General features: G+C 42.5%; 1 protein-coding gene across 2 annotated transcripts; it reads left to right on the top strand.

Annotated features, from left to right (window-relative positions):
- The first annotated feature begins 35 nt into the window (after window positions 1–35).
- Window positions 36–18295, top strand: ARPC3 (actin related protein 2/3 complex subunit 3). Of its 2 annotated transcripts, XM_075834571.1 has the most exons (8): window positions 36–68; window positions 400–612; window positions 10084–10183; window positions 11708–11784; window positions 11889–11957; window positions 12836–12962; window positions 13831–13925; window positions 17955–18295. In XM_075834571.1, exons 1-8 carry the CDS (start codon window positions 51–53, stop codon window positions 18015–18017), a joined length of 762 nt encoding a protein of 253 aa, XP_075690686.1. In that variant the 5' UTR covers window positions 36–50; the 3' UTR covers window positions 18018–18295. The 2 variants fall into 2 exon arrangements, with proteins under 2 accessions (XP_075690686.1, XP_075690691.1); XM_075834576.1 differs by lacking the exons at window positions 36–68; window positions 400–612 and adding an exon at window positions 6602–6710.
- The last annotated feature ends 255 nt before the right edge of the window (window positions 18296–18550 follow it).

Here is an 18550-nt window from a genome sequence, read left to right as displayed (position 1 = left end):
CACCCTCTCATCGTGGCTACGTCACCATAAGATGAAGAGAAATGTAGTTAATGGATAATAGGATAAGAGTATGTCTGCACTGATTACCGTGAACAATGGAATGTTGTGTGAGCAGTGAGAGAAAAGGAAGGGAGGGGGAGGGAGGGGGACGGCAGTCATGGTATGCCGTGTGAGTGTAAATAAACTGTGATGACAAGGGAGTGAGAGGAAATGCCCTGATGGATAAGAAGGGTGATAGTAGGAGAAATGTAATTTACTTATAAAGCTCATCCCAGTCTCTTGGAGTTTTTGGATGTTCAAATTTTTACGGATGAAAATGGCTTTCTTCACAGCGATGTTTTCCGTAAGGAAACTTCCGTAAATGCATTATTACATTCTTCCTCTTCCCATCCTCCGCAGACTATTCAAGCAGTCCCTATTGGACAATTTCTGCGGATAAAGAGGATATGCTCGTCCGATTTACTGTTTGAAGAGCAGGCAGAGGATCTAAAAAATCGTTTTTTAGAACGGGGATACAGTATGAGATCTATCAAAAAAGCCTACCAAAGAGCTAAGCGTACCCCCAGAGACGACTTGCTTTTTCCCAAGAAAAGGACAGATAAACACAGTCAGGTAAGATACATTACTGGGTATCACTCCCGATGGCCACAAATGAAAGAAATTTTCAAACGCTATTGGCCGATATTACTCACAGATCCCACCTTGGATAGATTTATTACCAAATATCCAAGTATTACTGCGAGACGGTCCAAGAATTTAAAGGACCATTTGGTGAAAAGTCATTATGACCCAATAAAAACTAAATACCCATTCGGGACCAAGGGTCCAAAGTGGACGCAGTACAGGAAGTGGGGCAGCGCCATCTTTGTACCCCGCATCAGACGCCACCTATCCTCCATCCGGTCATATCACCTCCTCCTCTCGACTCATAACACCTGGGATGCGCAGTATATAAGAGTGGGCACGAGTAGCTTGACCCCAACCCCGGACGAAGGCAGGTGCCGAAACGCGCGTCGGGTGTAGACGTCCCATCTTTGCATCACAATGTCTACTGGTATGTTGAACAAATACTTGCCATCTTCAGCAGCTTGCACAAAACTTTGCCTATAACTCTTTGATTACACTTCAAAACCAGCTTTTGCACACCTAAACTGCTTTATACTATTGTATCCTGTTGGCGTTGTTTATACATTTTCTTTTTTACTTAAATCGCCACCACTGTACGAAATATATGCATATATGTGTTTTAGCCAGGTATGCTGCTATTTATTTATTCGCTGCCATAATACCCTATTGTTTCCAACATGTTGACCAAATTAGCACATCTGATTTATGATTGATGTGACGTCCTTTTTTATTGTGTGACTTATCCTTATTTCCATCTTTTTACTTGTCTCATGTCTCTATTCAATAAAGATTGTATATATATTTTTTGTACTTTACGTGCCTCAAGTCGATCATTTTTTCTTTGTCAGTTTCTATATGTAATCTGTGCGGAGTACATCATTGGTATATGTAATCTGTGCGGAGAACATCAGGGTATATGTAATCTGTGCGGAGTACATCAGGGTATATGTAATCTGCGCGGAGTACATCAGGGGTATATGTAATCTGTGCGGAGTACATCAGGGTATATGTAATCTGTGTGGAGTATATCAGGGGTATATGTAATCTGTGCGGAGTACATCAGGGCATAATAAGAGGGTATAATAATTGGGTAAATAATACAATTATCCATAGATGTGTGTTACGATGTGAAGCAATCCGTTATGCACAGGCCGGTGTCACACTGATAAACGGTTTTCTCTCTTATCCCCCTTTTGTAACGCTCTGCACCTTTTGGGGACTTTTTCTCCTTCGTAGTTTGGGAAATATTACTGGGAAAGTTTTGCGCTGGTATAATACGGGTGCCCTCGCTTCCAGCGGATGTGCTATGTCCCTTCCCTTTCCTAGTTCCTAAATACTAGGGCCCTGAAACTGAAGGAATGTTCCCCTCCGGCCTGCGCATTGAGATGTTTTTTCATCACCGCATTACTAGTGCCATAACTTTTTTATTTTTCAGTTGATTGAGCGGTGTGTGGGCTTGTTTTTTGCGAGACGGGCTGTAGATTTTATTGGTATCATTTTAGAACACATACGACTTTTTGATCACTTTTTATTTCATTTTTTGGTAAAGGAAATTACCAAAAACAAGCAATTCTGGAATCGTTTTTTATTGGTTTTTTTTATCGGCATCCACAGTGCGCCCTAAATTACATGTTCGCTTTATTCTGCGGGTTGATACGATTACGGCGATACCAAATTTATATAGTTTTTTTAATGTATTGCGGCTTTTGCACAATAAAATCACTTTTTTTTATAAAATAATTTGTTTTCTGTGTCGCCATATTCTAAAACCCATAACTTTTTTATTTTTGCGTGCACAAAGCGGTGTCTGGGATTATTTTTTGCGGGACGGATTGTCGTTTTTATTAGTACTATTTTGGAGTAAATGTGACTTTTTGATCACTTTTTATAGCATTTTTTGGAAGGAGATGTGACCTAAAAACAAAGATTCTGGCGTTGTTTTTCATGTTTTTTTTTTACGGCGTTCACCGTGCGGGATAAATTACATAATAGTTTTGTAGTTTGGGTCGTTACGGACGCGGCGATACCAATTATGTATAGTTTTTTTAAATTTTTACGGTTTTTCCCATAATAAAAGACTTACTATGGGAAAAAAGTCAGTTTAGCTTTATTTTTATTTGAAATGTGTGTGTTTTTATTGTTTTACCACATTTTTATTTACTTTTTTTTACTTTTCTGACTTGTCCCACTAGGGGACATGAGGGCCTGATGCCCCGATCGCTACTCTAATACACTGCACTACATACGAAGTGCAGTGTATTAGCGCTGTCAGTTATTCACTGACAGCAAGCCTTATGAGGACACGCCGCAGGCGGGTCCTCATCGGCTCCCGTACAAGGCAGACTCGGACGCCATTTTCTGGCGTCAGATTGCCACAGCAACCCAGCGATTGCATCTGAGGGGTTAATCTGCCGGATCGGAGAGTAGCTCCGGTCCTGGCAGTTACAGGAGGGTGCCAGCTGTATAATACAGCTGTCACCCCGCGGTGATGGTGCCGGCTCTGCTTCTGAGCCCGCACAATCACTGCGCCGTACATGTACGGCGCTTTGCGGGAAGCACCTCCCGACAGCACCGTACATGTACGGCGCATGTCGGGAAGGGGTTAAGGATGTGATGTCGTCATGGCATATATATCACGCACACGCACACCCTTAAACTAATACTTTGTTGAATTACCCTTTGAATTTGACAGCATTCAGTCTTTTTGGGTAGAAGTCTATCAGCATGGCACATCTTGACTTGGCAATTGTTGCCCACTCTTCCTTGCAAAAGCGCTCCAAATCTGTCAGATTGCGAGGGCAACTCCTGTGTACAGCCCTCTTCAGGTCACCCCCAGATTTTCAATGGGATTCAGGTTTGGGCCATTCCAAAACTTTGATCTTCTTCTGGTGAAGCCATTCTTTTGGAGGTATGCTTTGGGTCGTTGTCATGCTGAAAGGTGAAATTAATCTTCAGCTTTTTAGCAGAGGCCTGCAAGTCTTGTGCCAATATTGACTGATATTTAGAACCGTTCATAATTGCAGTTGCCACGTGTATAACCGTTGACAGCCTTGAAGGGGTTTAATGAGTGCAGTGCTGCTTCAGTGTGAGCAGCGCAGCACTCTCATGTCTGCCGGGGCTTTAAGAGCCCCGGACTACACCCCCCACTGTAGATAGCGCCACACACAACCCCCTGTAGATAGTGCAAAACCTCCTGCAGATAGCGGTACCTAAGCTCCCTCTAGGAGGGGATTCCCGGTCAGCTCTCTGGCCAGGGATTCCACTCCTAGAGGGAGTCCCCGACATCTCTCCATCCCTGCTGTAAATAGTGCCCGCCCCTGTAGATAGCGCCACCTAAACCCGACTAGGAGCGGAATCCCCAGTGTCAGATCGCTCTGTGCCGGGGATTCCACTTCTAGAGAGAGCCCCTGACGTCACTGCCCACTATCAGGGGCTCTCTCTAGGAGCAGAATCCCTGGCCGACACTCTGACCGGGGATTCTGCTACTGGAGAAGCCCCCGGCGTCACTATCCATATATGGACAGTGATATCAGTGTCTCTCTCTAGGAGCGAAATCCCCGGTGTCAGATCGCTCTGTGCCAGGGATTCCACTACTGGAGGGGACTGGCGTCACTATCGATATATGGACAATGACATCAGCGGCACTCTCTAGGTGCGGAATCCCATGTCAGATCAGTCTGTGCCGGGGGATTCCGCTACTGGAGAAGCCCTTGGCGTCACTATCCATATATGGACAGTGACGTCAGGGGCTACTCCTGCAGCGGAATCCCCGGCCACAGCGCTGCCAACGCTGAGGCAGGGGATTCCGCTTTTAGGGTATGTTCACACGGCCAAATTTCAGACGTATACGAGGCGTATTATGCCTTGTTTTACGTCTGAAAATATGGCTACAATACGTCGGCAAACATCTGCCCATTCATTTGAATGGGTTTGCCGACGTACTGTGCAGACGACCTGTTATTTACGAGTCGTCGTTTGACAGCTGTCAAACGACGACCCGTAAATTTACTGCCTCGGCAAAGAAGTGCAGGGCACTTCTTTGCCACGTAATTTGAGCCGTTCTTCATTGAAATCAATGAAGCACGGCTCAAGGTTTACGAGCGTCTCAGACGCCTCGTAAATTACGAGGAGGAGCTTTTACGTGTGAAACGAGGCAGCTGTTAACAGTCTGTCTTTTCACACGTAACTGCCTCTCAGCGTGTGAACATACCCTTACAGTTAGCCCCTAACGTCGCTGTCCATATATGGACAGGGACATCGGGGGCTCACTCTAGGAGCGGAATCCCCGGCCAGATGTGTTCCGCTCCTACAGGGAGCTACAGTGGTGCTATTTACAGGAAGTGGTTGCCAATTACAGGGGGGAGGGGGAGCGCAGGTGTGAACATACCCTCATGCATAAAAAAACACCTGAAAATCAGAGGCTGTTTTCCCTTGAAAACAGCTCCGTATTTTACAGCCGTTTTTTGTTAAGTGTGTGAACATACCCTTAGGGTATGTCACACGGCAAACCAAAAAATGGTTAAAAATACGGAGCTGTTTTCAAGGGAAAACAGCTCCTGATTTTAAGCCGTTTTTTTAAATCAAACGAGCGTTTTTTTGCTGCGTTTTTTTACGACTGTTTTTGGAGCTGTTTTTCTATTGAGTCAATGAAAAACGGCTCCAAAAACGGCTCAAGAAGTGACATTCACTTCTTTTTACGGGGAGTTTTTTTACGCGCCGTTTTTTGAAAATGAGGCATAAAAAAACGTCCCGTCGGAAAGGAACGCTGTATTTCGCATTGAAATAAATGGGCAGATGTTTGTAGGCGTTCTGCTTCTGATTTTTCAGCCCGAAAAACGACTGAAAATAGCCTGTGTGAACATACCCTGAGGGTATGTTCACACACACTATTTACGGACGTAATTCTGGCGTTTTGGCCCCGAATTACGTCCGAAAATGCGCCTCAATAGCGTCGGCAAACATCTGCCCATTCATTTGAATGGGTCTTACGATGTTCTGTTCAGACGGTCATTTTTTTTACGCCCCGCTGTCAAAAGGCGGGGCGTAAAAAAGACGCCCGCATCAAAGAAGTACCTGTCACTTCTTGGGACGTAATTGGAGCCGTTATTCATTGACTCCAATGAAAAGCAGCGCCAATTACGTCCGTTACGGCTGAAATGACGGGGCTGTTTTCTCCTGAAAACAGCCCCGTAATTTCGGCCGTTACGGAAACTGTAGTGTGAACATACCCTTAAGGTGGAAAAAGTTCTGAAATGATTCATCTTGTACTGATTTTTTGACAGCGGGGCGTAAAAAAAATGACCGTCTGAACAGAACATCGTAAGACCCATTCAAATGAATGGGCAGATGTTTTCCGACGCTATTGAGGCACATTTTCAGACGTAATTCGGGGCTAAAACGCCCGAATTACGTCCGTAAATAGTGTGTGTGAGGGTATGTTCACACGAGGGCGTCCGTAACGGCTGAAATTACGGGGATGTTTCAGCCTGAAAACATCCCCGTAATTTCAGCCGTAACGGCATGTGCAGGCGCTTGAGCGCCGCGTCCATTACGGACGTAATTGGCGCTGCTATTCATTGAAGTCAATGAATAACGGCTCCAATTACGGCCAAAGAAGTGACAAGTCACTTCTTTGACGCGGGCGTCTATTTACGCGCCGTCATTTGACAGCGGCGCGTAAATTACGCCGCGTGTGAACAGACAAACGTCTGCCCATTGCTTTCAATAGGCAGATGTTTGTCAGCGCTATTGAGGCGCTATTTTCGGACGTAATTCGGGGCAAAAACGCCAGAATTACGTCCGTAAATAGGCCGTGTGAACATACCCTCATAATGAAACACCCACAGTCCTTGAACAGCGAAGTGTGAGCTCCGAGATAGCTCAGCATCTCCTCCTAGCGGCCGCATGCTGCATTGCTTAGTGTCTTCGGTCATATTATCGTTTTGCTGCCCCTATCGGTCACAAACAAAACCTCAATCGTTTCACTTCCTGCTTCTAGCTCCTAGGGTGGGACAGCGGAAGCGTAGAAGCAGCAGCGCCGGTGTGTAGTGATTGTCTCCTGCTACGTTACCGCAATCATGCCGGTAAGTGGACAAGTGGTGTGAATACAATGGAACCATTGCCAGAACGCATGATGTGCATGTTACCGGTTGCCAGATAAAATGTTCCCCAGGAAGTGATGGGTGAGGCCTGAAGGAAACGCTCTACCTGCACCGGGGAGTTGTCATTTACCCAAAGACAGATTTCATTGATCGGGGCAGAAAATGCAGTCTGATCTTGCGCACTCATTCATTGGAAGAAAACACGTAAGATGAAGCAGAGTTGAGGCTGTTGTAGTCTTATTAAAATAATTTAAAAAATCCATAAGGAGTAACAACCAGTATGCCCGTCATTACAGCTCTTGTCATCTGGATTCTCTAGAATTAGATAGGTAAATCTGTCTATACAGAATAATGGGGGTGCAGAACTGGGCATTTGCCATTCAGGAGTCTGGGAAGGCTGGGTGAGCAGTAGTGAAGGGCAGTATACATTTTCTTCCAGCTATCCAAGAAATTGCTGCTTGACCTAAGACTATTCAAGAATTTATATTGAGTGGTCTTTTTTTATTATAGGGTTAATGCTTTCTATCGCAAACATTGACTTTAAAGTATGACCGATACAGCGGTAGTATAATGGCGCTTATGCTCCAACCAGCCTGACTAAAAAGGGAACCGGATGTGGCTTTCTGGATGTGCACATTTTTGTGACCACTCACTTGAGATAGTCATTACAGTCACAACACGAGAAGATGTTACACTGACAACGATGGTAATGAGACCGCTTTATGTTGTCAAAAATGATGACTTGACGGTCTCCCTCTCATAGGTCTCCCTGGCAGCCAATCACAGTAAGAAAATCCTCACTCCTTCCATCCATCTGTAGAAAATCACTTTGTGCAATATCAAGGGCTTCTGGTCACCTGGTTAACAACTTTGTAAATTGGACCATATGCCCCTACCTTCCAGGCCATGCGTGCCCCTACCTTCCAGGCCATGTGTGGTGTGTTATCTGCCAGCCCTAGGATGACACAAGCATGCCTAGCATCGCGCTGTACTTCTTGGAAACGCTATTTGCAGAGTGCTCCATAACTTCCGTTCTAAAGGATGACCATTGTTGGTGAGACCTTTCAGTGTACAGCAGGTTAATGGAGCTCCGCTAAGTTTTGTCAGGGTGCTATCTGTTGTTTTAGCTGATCGCACCCTGACACATTCATTTCAATCGGGCCATGCACACTTCCGTTGTTTTAACGGAACCGTGCGGCAGTTCCGTCAAAAGTAGTGCAGGTCCTACTCCTGCCCGTTTTTGACGGAACATTCTCGGCCTTTGCATTGATTTGGTCCATGAAACAACGGGCTGCACACGGAAGCGATCCGTGATTCACGGAACCGTCATTAGCGGCCGTTCAACGGCCAACAGAAGTGTGCATGAGGCCTAAGAAAAGACTGAAACGTCTGCTTTTCACATGAGCATGACTCACGGACCCATTGTTTTCAATGGGGCCATTCACAAATGCGTGATTTTTTACGCAGCGCGAGTCCGTTGCGTGAAACTCACTGCATGTCCTATATTGGTGCGTTATCACGCACCTACGCGCCCATTGAAGTCAATGGGTGCGTGAAAACCACGAACCGCACACGGATGCACATGCGTGTGCGGTGCATGATTTGCTCATCAATTCAGTTGAAAATAATTTAAAAAAAAATGTGCTTTGCGAGCGCGTGAATAACGCATGCCCCTCGCAAAGCACACTGATGCATAACGCAACACACACGGAGCCGATTCACGTGCATTTCTCACGCGCGTGAATCGGATACGCTCGCGTGAATCGGATACGCTCGCGTGAATGAGGCCTTAGAGAGGATGATACACGCAGTTTTAAATCTGCAATTTTTGGGTTGATTTTTTTTTTTAAGCCAAACACAAAAGAAAGGCAATGTATCAGTCTCTTCATTATACCTTTCCTTCATTTTAGATCCACTTTTGGTTTGGGCTCAAAAAACGGAGCCAAAAACAGCATCAATATTATAGTTGGTTTGAAAATATTTTTGTTCTGAATGACCGCTTCATACGTCACATTAAAAAATGCTCCCCCCCCCCAAAAAAAAATGTCACTTGCCAGGTCCCTGCAGATTGGGAAGTCCACCAGTGTTTTCTGGCAGGCCACTCCTGCAACCTATCTGTATGCACCGATCCTGGGCTGCAGTTGTAACGACCCACCCGGGAAGCTGTATAAGGAATATCTCACTGTTCTCTCTGTGTGTGCTTGCCCTTTGAATTATTCTCTATACGGGTTTCTGGGTAGATCATGACAACTGCTGCTCGGGATCTTATTGTCTGCAATAACCGTTGTGTCTAAAGTAACAAATTGATCGGTTCCAACCAGTGTAAGGCTTCGTTCACATCTGCGTCAGGGTCACGTTCTTACGTTCCGTCGGAGCTTCCCGTCAGAACGGGAACCTGACTGAAACAATCAGAAACCATAGGTTTCCGTTTGCATCACCAGTGATTTGAAATGATGACGGAATCAATACCGTAGTCGTCTACGTAATTGATTCCGTCAAAGCAACGGAACCCTTGCACAACTGAGACAAACGGAAACCATTGGCCCCGGATCCGTCACCATTGAAATCAATGGTGATGGAAACGGAACCCTGACGCAGATGTGAACAAAACCTAACAAAGACATTACACATACGATTTCCCAGTTGCTTTTGCTGATGTTATAATAGTAGTATATATACTACAATCAGACTGGAATTTACTTTGTAGAACAATGTAAGTTCTTTTTTGCAATGATGGGAAAACTTCTGTGCGTGTGCAATCGTTTCATTCATAACATCCATCCAATAATGCAAAATATCACTGGCTTGGTTTTCTCCTTCCAAGTTTTTCTTTTATATATCTTGTCTATGATATGTGTCTGTTTTAGTAAATACTTGTAATTCCCAAGAAATAACAATATTGGAACATCTTTTCTTAGACCTCTGTGTTGTGCTGTTCCTCTGTTATTCCTTTTACAAATCTATGAATAAATTCACAACTGGGTGTTACCATTTGGGGGCGTGTCCCTACCTAGACTGACACTGTCCAATCAGTGCTGACAGAGTGAGATTGTTTAGGGACACGCCCATTTGAGAGAATGTTAACACCCAGTTGTTAATTTATTCATACATTTCTAATAGGAATAACAGAGGAACGGCACAGCACAGAGGTCTAAGAAATAGTGCTCTAGAATTGATATTTCATGGGAAATGTATTTTTTTTTTTCTAAAATTGACATGTCAGAAGAGGTCACAGGTCCTCCTTAAACATGACTTTGTAATATGGAATGCCTGTCATTGAATTTGCATGGATAATATATGTTTAATATATTGTGTGGTCGAACGCTGTAAAAATGTTTGTCTGTATTTGTCACAGGCCTACCACTCTATGTTAATGGAACCAGACACCAAACTAATTGGAAACATGGCATTGCTGCCAATTAGAAGCCAGTTCAAAGGACCTGCCCCCAGAGAAAGTAAGTTGTAGCTCACATTCCTGCTACAGGATGGATACAAGTCTTCGCCTGCCGCGTATATAGTGACAAGCTGTACAATTGTGTGCTTACCTATTCTGCGAAGAAAAGACTCCAGACTGGTGTTCATTAAAAGAAAATAGTGGTATAAATAACTAGAGGAAATAAAAGGGGTTTTCCTGATTGTTTAGTAAGTAAAGTTTAATTGTTTTATCATGAAAAGTTCTCCAATTTTTCCAGTTCCTGTACGTACAGTGAATGGGATCATTCTTGCTTACATACAAAAGGCTAAAAAAAAACCCGATATATTCCTTATTAGATTTTGCTGCAGTTATATCCTGTCCTGTTTCTATTCTCAGTCTGCTAAAGAAAATGTAAAAAAAAATGTAACTTCGTAATATACTGTCATTTTAAAAACTGCACGGATCGCGCGATTGCAGCCGCTATCACATGGTTTTGTTCGGAAGTTTGCCTCTAAGCTGTGATGCATCGTCACAGCCTCACATATCAGGGAGCTTTCCCCCCTCCCTGTATGTCGGCGCGTGACCAGTGACGTGATGAAGGGTCTGGCTACCTGGCTCAGTTCATTAGCTGAACACGGCTCTGGTATGGCTATCTCTGCATTAGTAATGCAGAGAGGATTGTAGCGCAAAGTTGTAAAGCTGTGGATATGTTAGTACGTCGCCCAGTATCACGTTGCGCGTGCTCCAGTCCTCTCTGCCAATTAAAAAAAATATTTATTATAGCGGGTACTGTCTCCTATTAATATGTAAATGAACTGAGGGTAAGCTGGATAGAGTAACAGGAGGAAAGGAGAATGAAGAGGATGCCGGGATCTGTAGTATTTTAGCGCGCGTTGAAAGAGTCCTGTCCAAGAGCAGGAGCAGTTCGGCCGTCATATTGGGGTGTGGGGAGTCAAGAAAAAATTATTTTTTTTGCATTTGTTCTACTCGGGCGGATGAAAAAAGTGATTTTGCGGGTGTTTAGCGTATTTTTTTCTCCAATCCTCAACATAGGCCATCAATATCTAATTGGTTGGGATCCAACTTTACATTCCTGTCACTGCGCCATACTGTGAAATGCCGACACATTTGTAACGGTGGCTCCTAGTAATATAGCCTTCTAACATTAATTTGATTTCACTTTGACTTCACACTGATTTTGGCCGGCCATCTGCCTAAAAAGTGATCTGGTATGTTTTTCAGCTGTCGTCGGCGGAAACTAGGCGTGTATGGCATGATCATTCGCCACTTTGCAGAGGTGCAATCTGCTGTCTTACAGGCGTGGTCAGATCATTCATACAAATGATGCGATGTACGATTGATCACCCACATTGTGGCCGATCCTAATCTTGAGTGTATGACCAGCAATAGAGGGGGTCCCAGGCAGGGGAGGCCACTCTGTAACATCCGTATACCCTTATAGAGCAATATTATCATTATTGTCAGTCGATGGTATTCATATTGCCTCATTATTTTGTATTAATAAGAAATATTATGACCCCTGGTTTTTCTTTTATTGTTCTAGCAAAAGACAACGATATTGTTGAAGAAGCTATTTATTATTTTAAGGCCAATGTTTTCTTCAAAAACTATGAGATCAAGGCAAGTGATTTGAGCTACTAATTATTGTATTGTTTTGTAATGTATCGGCACAACTTATTCTGTTGGCCTTCATTTATATGTATATTATGTTGTTTTTTTTTTAGAATGAAGCTGACCGGACTTTGATTTATATCACCCTTTATATTTCCGAGTGCTTGAAAAAGTTGCAGAAGGTGAGAGTTTGCATGAAATACCATAAATGATGTGTACTTTTTTACACTCCATTCTTTAGATTCACATTATTAGCCAATGAAATTATTGAATGGAGAGGAAAAATAATTGTAAAACAAGTGACAAGATTTGCTATGAAAAAAGGGCTTTAAAATGTGATTGGTTGATATGAGAAACCAGTAGCACTCTGCTCCGTGCTACGCCACAGTGGACATGCTGGTAGGAAGGAGTGGGGGACTGGAGTCCCCCATAATAGTGATTAGTGGAGGTCCCAGTAATCTGGATAGGTGATAACTGTTCTTAGTGGGACTGTTTCCTAGGAGCATGCCTGACAACCCCAATGAAAAGACCTGTAGTTGTTATGCAATGTATCCTTAGCAACCAGATTATCACAGTTTATATGCTGTAGGGGACCAGTATTCCAACCATGCCATCCCCCAACTCGCGCTGTGTTATTAATCACATTTTCCTAAAAATAAATGTATTCTTTAATTATTTTTCATTTCCCAGGAAGTTTAAGTCCTGCATGACCAACTTTCATTGCCCCCTTAAATGTATTCGGTTAATTTCAGTTCACCAGGTCAATTTCTAGTATTAAACCTGCAAAGAATCTGGTGAACAATCCTTGCATGGCGCGCTAAACAGCAGGGTCATATCTGCTTTTTGTTTCGTACTGCACACACGAAAAACTGACCTTTGAAGCAGTATTCCTCAAACCTGAATAGTAATGTCCGATCTCCTCTCCATTGACATTATATTTAAAATGATAGTGTACTTATTGATTTCTGCTCCGATCTGCCACTTAGGTCCGACAGAACATTAACGTTTTGTAACAGATTCTATTATCTAGGTAAGAAATGTGTTTTTCTTTTTGAACCAGTGTAATTCTAGAGGACAGGGAGAAAAGGAAATGTACACTTTGGGGATTACAAGCTTCCCCATTCCAGGAGAACCAGGGTTCCCACTCAATGCCATGTATGTGAAACCTTCCAACAAACAGGAAGACGGTAAGATTCTGCTCTTGTTGCTATGAAGGTGCAAAGAGATATAAATGCAGTGAACTTTCTTTAAATTTGTTTGCCCGTCAGGTGCAGATCCCAGAGGATATGCCATAAATGTCCCTATCTCCAGAATGGCGCCCCCTAAACCCCGTTCTACCATTCTTGGTTCCAGCTGCCTCCAGGGCCACTTCCTGATTACATGGTCGGAAATTACGAAAATAGTGTAGCTTGCTGAGCTACGCTATTTTCGTAACTCCCTTAGAAGTGAATGGAAGTTACGGAAACAGCGTAGCTCACGTGATTTGTCCCTGATGGAAGAACCCGAGGGCGGTCACAGACCCGTTTGGATCAGTCAGCAGAAATTTCTCCATGCTCCTGAAACAGATAATCTTGTAGGGAACTTTAGGGTTAGTTTCCAGCACATCTCTTCCATGTTTGTCTGATGTGAACAGCTAAATGGTGTACTTAAACATTATTTGTCTTCTATTGCAGATAGAGCAGTTAGGGAGGCTCCTTCTGCAGCCAGTTGTCTTACAGCTACACATAAGATTGTGAGACCATCCTCCGTTTTTTAAAAGATCCATGACAGATGTGATCTGTTATGATCTGTTTTTTATTTTATTTTCCAGTTGTCTTAAAATGTTTACATTTTTGACTGCATAGAATAATTCCTGACAATCAAAAAGCAATGGGAACCTGACAAAAAAAGAACTAATGCAAGAGGGAGCAGAGCCCTAACTGTTTAGTATAATTGCTAAACCTTTGCTATACATTTGTGAAGGATTTGGTCCTCGTTTGTGTATGGACACGTCTACTAGAATTTCTGGACAGCGCCACCTATTCACAATGTTTTATTCTGCTTTTTCCTTCTCAGAGGTGATGAGGGCCTACTTGCAGCAGCTAAGGCAGGAGACCGGCCTGAGACTTTGTGAAAAGGTGTTTGACCCTCAGACAGACAAGCCCAGCAAGGTAAAATGCAGTTTTTTTTATTTATGATTGAGTGTATGTGTATATATGTATATATATATATATGACATGCCTTGTGCCACTAGTGCACATAAGTTTCTAGAGTTGCCAACAGTTGTTAAGCCACATGCAGGGGTCCAAAGAGACCCATGTGGCTCTTGAGCCACTGGTTGGGGGAACACTGCATTAGAGAATTATAGTGCTGAAGCTTTTCATTAAATACTCCTCATTGACTAGGATGATAGCTTTCAAACCATCTCATATTTACCAACAGGGGGTCCAAGGAAAAAAGTCACTCTTGCAACATGGTAGTATATGAACAACTAATAAGTCCAGGTCTTACAGAATAAAAAATAAAAACTTGTCAATCATACAACCTTTACAGCTGAAAATGCTGAATTTGGTTTTGTCTACTTATGTCTAATATATTGGTTAAGGGTTAAAATATATGTCATGTATGGGTTAAGAGGCCGTATGACGTGTGTGGTTCACGCCACAGATAAAGTTTGTGTAAAGGTTCACATATCAATTGAAAGTCTGTTGGCTTTAAAAAATACAACATAACATTTTTATATATATATATATACACACACACACACACACACACACACACACACACACACACACACAGTGAAGGAAATAAGTATTTGATCCCTTGCTGATTTTGTACGTTTGCCCACTGTCAAAGACATGAACAGTCTAGAATTTTTAGGCTAGGTTAATTTTACCAGTGAGAGATAGATTATATATAAAAAAAAAAAAAGAAAATCACATTGTCAAAATTGTGCATTGTGCACAGAGAAATAAGTATTTGATCCCTTTGGCAAACAAGACTTAATACTTGGTGGCAAAACCCTTGTTGGCAAGCACAGCAGACGTTTTTTGTAGTTGATGATGAGGTTTGCACACATGTTAGATGGAATTTTGGCCCACTCCTCTTTGCAGATCATCTGTAAATCATTAAGATTTTGAGGCTGTCGATTGGCAACTCGGATCTTCAGCTCCCTCCATAAGTTTTCGATGGGATTAAGGTCTGGAGACTGGCTAGGCCACTCCATGACCTTAATGTGCTTCTTTTTGAGCCACTCCTTTGTTGCCTTGGCTGTATGTTTCGGGTCATTGTTGTGCTGGAAGACCCAGCCACGAGCCATTTTTAATGTCCTGGTGGAGGGAAGGAGGTTGTCACTCAGGATTTGACGGTACATGGCTCCATCCATTCTCCCATTGATGCGGTGAAGTAGTCCTGTGCCCTTAGCAGAGAAACACCCCCAAAACATAATGTTTCCACCTCCATGCTTGACAGTGGGGACGGTGTTCTTTGGGTCATAGGCAGCATTTCTCTTCCTCCAAACACGGCGAGTTGAGTTAATGCCAAAGAGCTCAATTTTAGTCTCATCTGACCACAGCACCTTCTCCCAATCACTCTCAGAATCATCCAGATGTTCATTTGCAAACTTCAGACGGGCCTGTACATGTGCCTTCTTGAGCAGGGGGACCTTGCGGGCACTGCAGGATTTTAATCCATTACGGCGTAATGTGTTACCAATGGTTTTCTTGGTGACTGTGGTCCCAGCTGCCTTGAGATCATTAACAAGATCCCCCCCCCGTGTAGTTTTCGGCTGAGCTCTCACCTTCCTCAGGATCAAGGATACCCCACGAGGTGAGATTTTGCATGGAGCCCCAGATCGATAACGATTGACAGTCATTTTGTATGTCTTCCATTTTCTTACTATTGCACCAACAGTTGTCTCCTTCTCACCCAGCGTCTTACTTATGGTATTGTAGCCCATTCCAGCCTTGTGCAGGTCTATGATCTTGTCCCTGACATCCTTAGAAAGCTCTTTGGTCTTGCCCATGTTGTAGAGGTTAGAGTCAGACTGATTAATTGAGTCTGTGGACAGGAGTCTTTTATACAGGTGACCATTTAAGACAGCTGTCTTTAATGCAGGCACCAAGTTGATTTGGAGTGTGTAACTGGTCTGGAGGAGGCTGAACTCTTAATGGTTGGTAGGGGATCAAATACTTATTTCTCTGTGCACAATGCAAATAAATATATATATATATAATTTTGACTATGTGATTTTATTTTTTATATAATCTATCTCTCACTGGTAAAATTAACCTAGCCTAAAAATTCTAGACTGTTCATGTCTTTGACAGTGGGCAAACGTACAAAATCAGCAAGGGATCAAATACTTATTTCCTTCAGTGTGTGTGTGTGTGTGTGTGTGTGTGTGTGTGTGTATATATATATGTGTATATATATATATATATATATATATATATATATATAAAAATGTTATGTTGTATTTTTTAAAGCCAACAGACTTTCAATTGATATGTGAACCTTTACACAAACTTTATCTGTGGCGTGAACCACACACGTCATACGGCCTCTTAACCCATACATGACATATATTTTAACCCTTAACCAATATATTAGACATAAGTAGACAAAACCAAATTCAGCATTTTCAGCTGTAAAGGTTGTATGATTGACAAGTTTTTATTTTTTATTCTGTAAGACCTGGACTTATTAGTTGTTCATATACTACCATGTTGCAAGAGTGACTTTTTTCCTTGGACCCCCTGTTGGTAAATATGAGATGGTTTGAAAGCTATCATCCTAGTCAATGAGGAGTATTTAACCCCTTAATGACCGCCGATACGTCTTTTTACGGCGGTCATTAGTGGGCTTTATTCTAGAGCGCCGCCAAACTACGTCGCTGCATTAGAATAAAGTAAACAGAGCAGGGAGCCGTGAAATCTCCATGCTCTCAGCTGCCAGAAGCAGCTGAGGGCTGGGAGCGTCCCTGCTCTGCCGGGTGAGATCGATATTAGTATCGATCTCACCTGTTTAACCCTTCAGATGCGGTGCACAATAGCGAGCACCGCATCTGAATGGTTTTGGAGAGAGGGAGGGAGCTCCCTCTCATCTCACTGACACCCGGCGATAAAATCGCCGAGTGTCTGTGTCTTCTATGGCAGCCGGGGGTCTAATAAAGACCCCCAGGTCTGCCTGCAGCGAATGCCTGCTAGATCATGCCGCAGGCATGACCTAGCAGATGCCTGTCCGTTTTAAACGGACAGGCAGTAATACACTGCAATACAAAAGTATTGCAGTGTATTATAATAGCGATCGGATGATAGGGAAGTCCCCTAGTGGGACTAGTAAAAAAGTAAAAAAAGTTTAATAAAGTTAATTTAAAAAAAAAGTGAAAAAAAAAAAATGAAAAACCCAGCTTTTCCCCTTACAAAATGCTTTACTATTAAAAAAAACTACAATAAAGCAAAAAAGTTACACATATTTGGTATCGCCGCGTCCGTAACGACCCCGACTATAAAGCTGTTACATTATTTAACCCGCACTGTGAACGCCGTAAAAAATAAAATAAAAAACAATGGAAAAATTGCTGTTTTCTGTTAATCCTGACTTAAAAAAAATGTGATAGAAAGTGATCAAAAAGTCGCATCTACTCTCAAATGGTACCAATAAAAACTGCAAGTCGTCCCGCAAAAAACAAGACCTTATACAGCTATGCCGACGCAAAAATAAAAAAGTTACAGCTCTTCGAATGTGACAATGGAAAAATGTAAAAAATGGCTTGGACATTAGGGCCCAGAATGCCAGCAGGGGGAAGGGGTTAATGAAGAGCTTCAGCACTTCTCTAATGCAGTGTTCCCCCAACCAGTGGCTCAAGAGCCACATGGGTCTCTTTGAACCCCTGCATGTGGCTTAACAACTGTTGGCAACTCTAGAAACTTATGTGCACTAGTGGCACAAGGCATGTCATAGCATTATTAGAACTAACGAGGGCCAAAACCATATTACTGGCAGTTAAAACTAGGGTAAAATCCATATCACTAGGCCATATAAGATTCTTTACCTTTATTATTTAGTATGGCTCAACACCATCTGTCATATATGAAAGTGCAAAAGGTTGGGGACCACTGCTCTAATATATAAGAACATTATCCTGTGTTTTTTTTTTTTTTGTTTTTTTTTTAATTGCAATCCTTTTCTCTCTTTAGTGGTGGATGTGCTTTGCAAAGAAACAGTTCATGAACAAATCTCTGTCTGCTCCTGGGCAATAAGGAAAGAATCAGAAGAAAATTGAAATTATTTGGTTTTGATTTTGTGCTATTGTTTTATACTCTGTTGTAATACGAACAGTTGAAGCCCAAAAAAAAGTAAACTCTGGCATTTAGGAGAATGTTCAGTGTTAAGCTGGCGCTTAATAAAAGTGAGAATCATTTCTTGATTAATGTTTGGTGGCTTTCTGCTTTTACTGGATCCCCACTGGTTGGAACAATGATTTACCATGCACAGCCTCTCCTGTATACCAATAAATAGTGTATATCTACCCTAACAATGGCTTGTTATAGTTTTAGTAGTGGAAATATAATTTTGTTTTAAAAAAAGCTAAAGGCAAATGCAGTGGAAATGCAATCTTAAAAAAAAATAACATGCTGCATGCTTCCAAACTAGGATTTCAACTAAGAACTTATTCTATTTTTAATTTCATAAATTTATAGAATAGGGAACTTTATACTGTACATGAGATTGAAATACTGCTCACGTACGTTTCTAGTACTAGTGCAGTAGACCCTTGTCTTGTGAATAGTAT

Source organism: Rhinoderma darwinii, chromosome 1, assembly GCF_050947455.1.
Source record: "Rhinoderma darwinii isolate aRhiDar2 chromosome 1, aRhiDar2.hap1, whole genome shotgun sequence".
NCBI lineage: Eukaryota > Metazoa > Chordata > Amphibia > Anura > Rhinodermatidae > Rhinoderma > Rhinoderma darwinii.
This window is presented reverse-complemented; position numbering and strand designations above follow the sequence as displayed.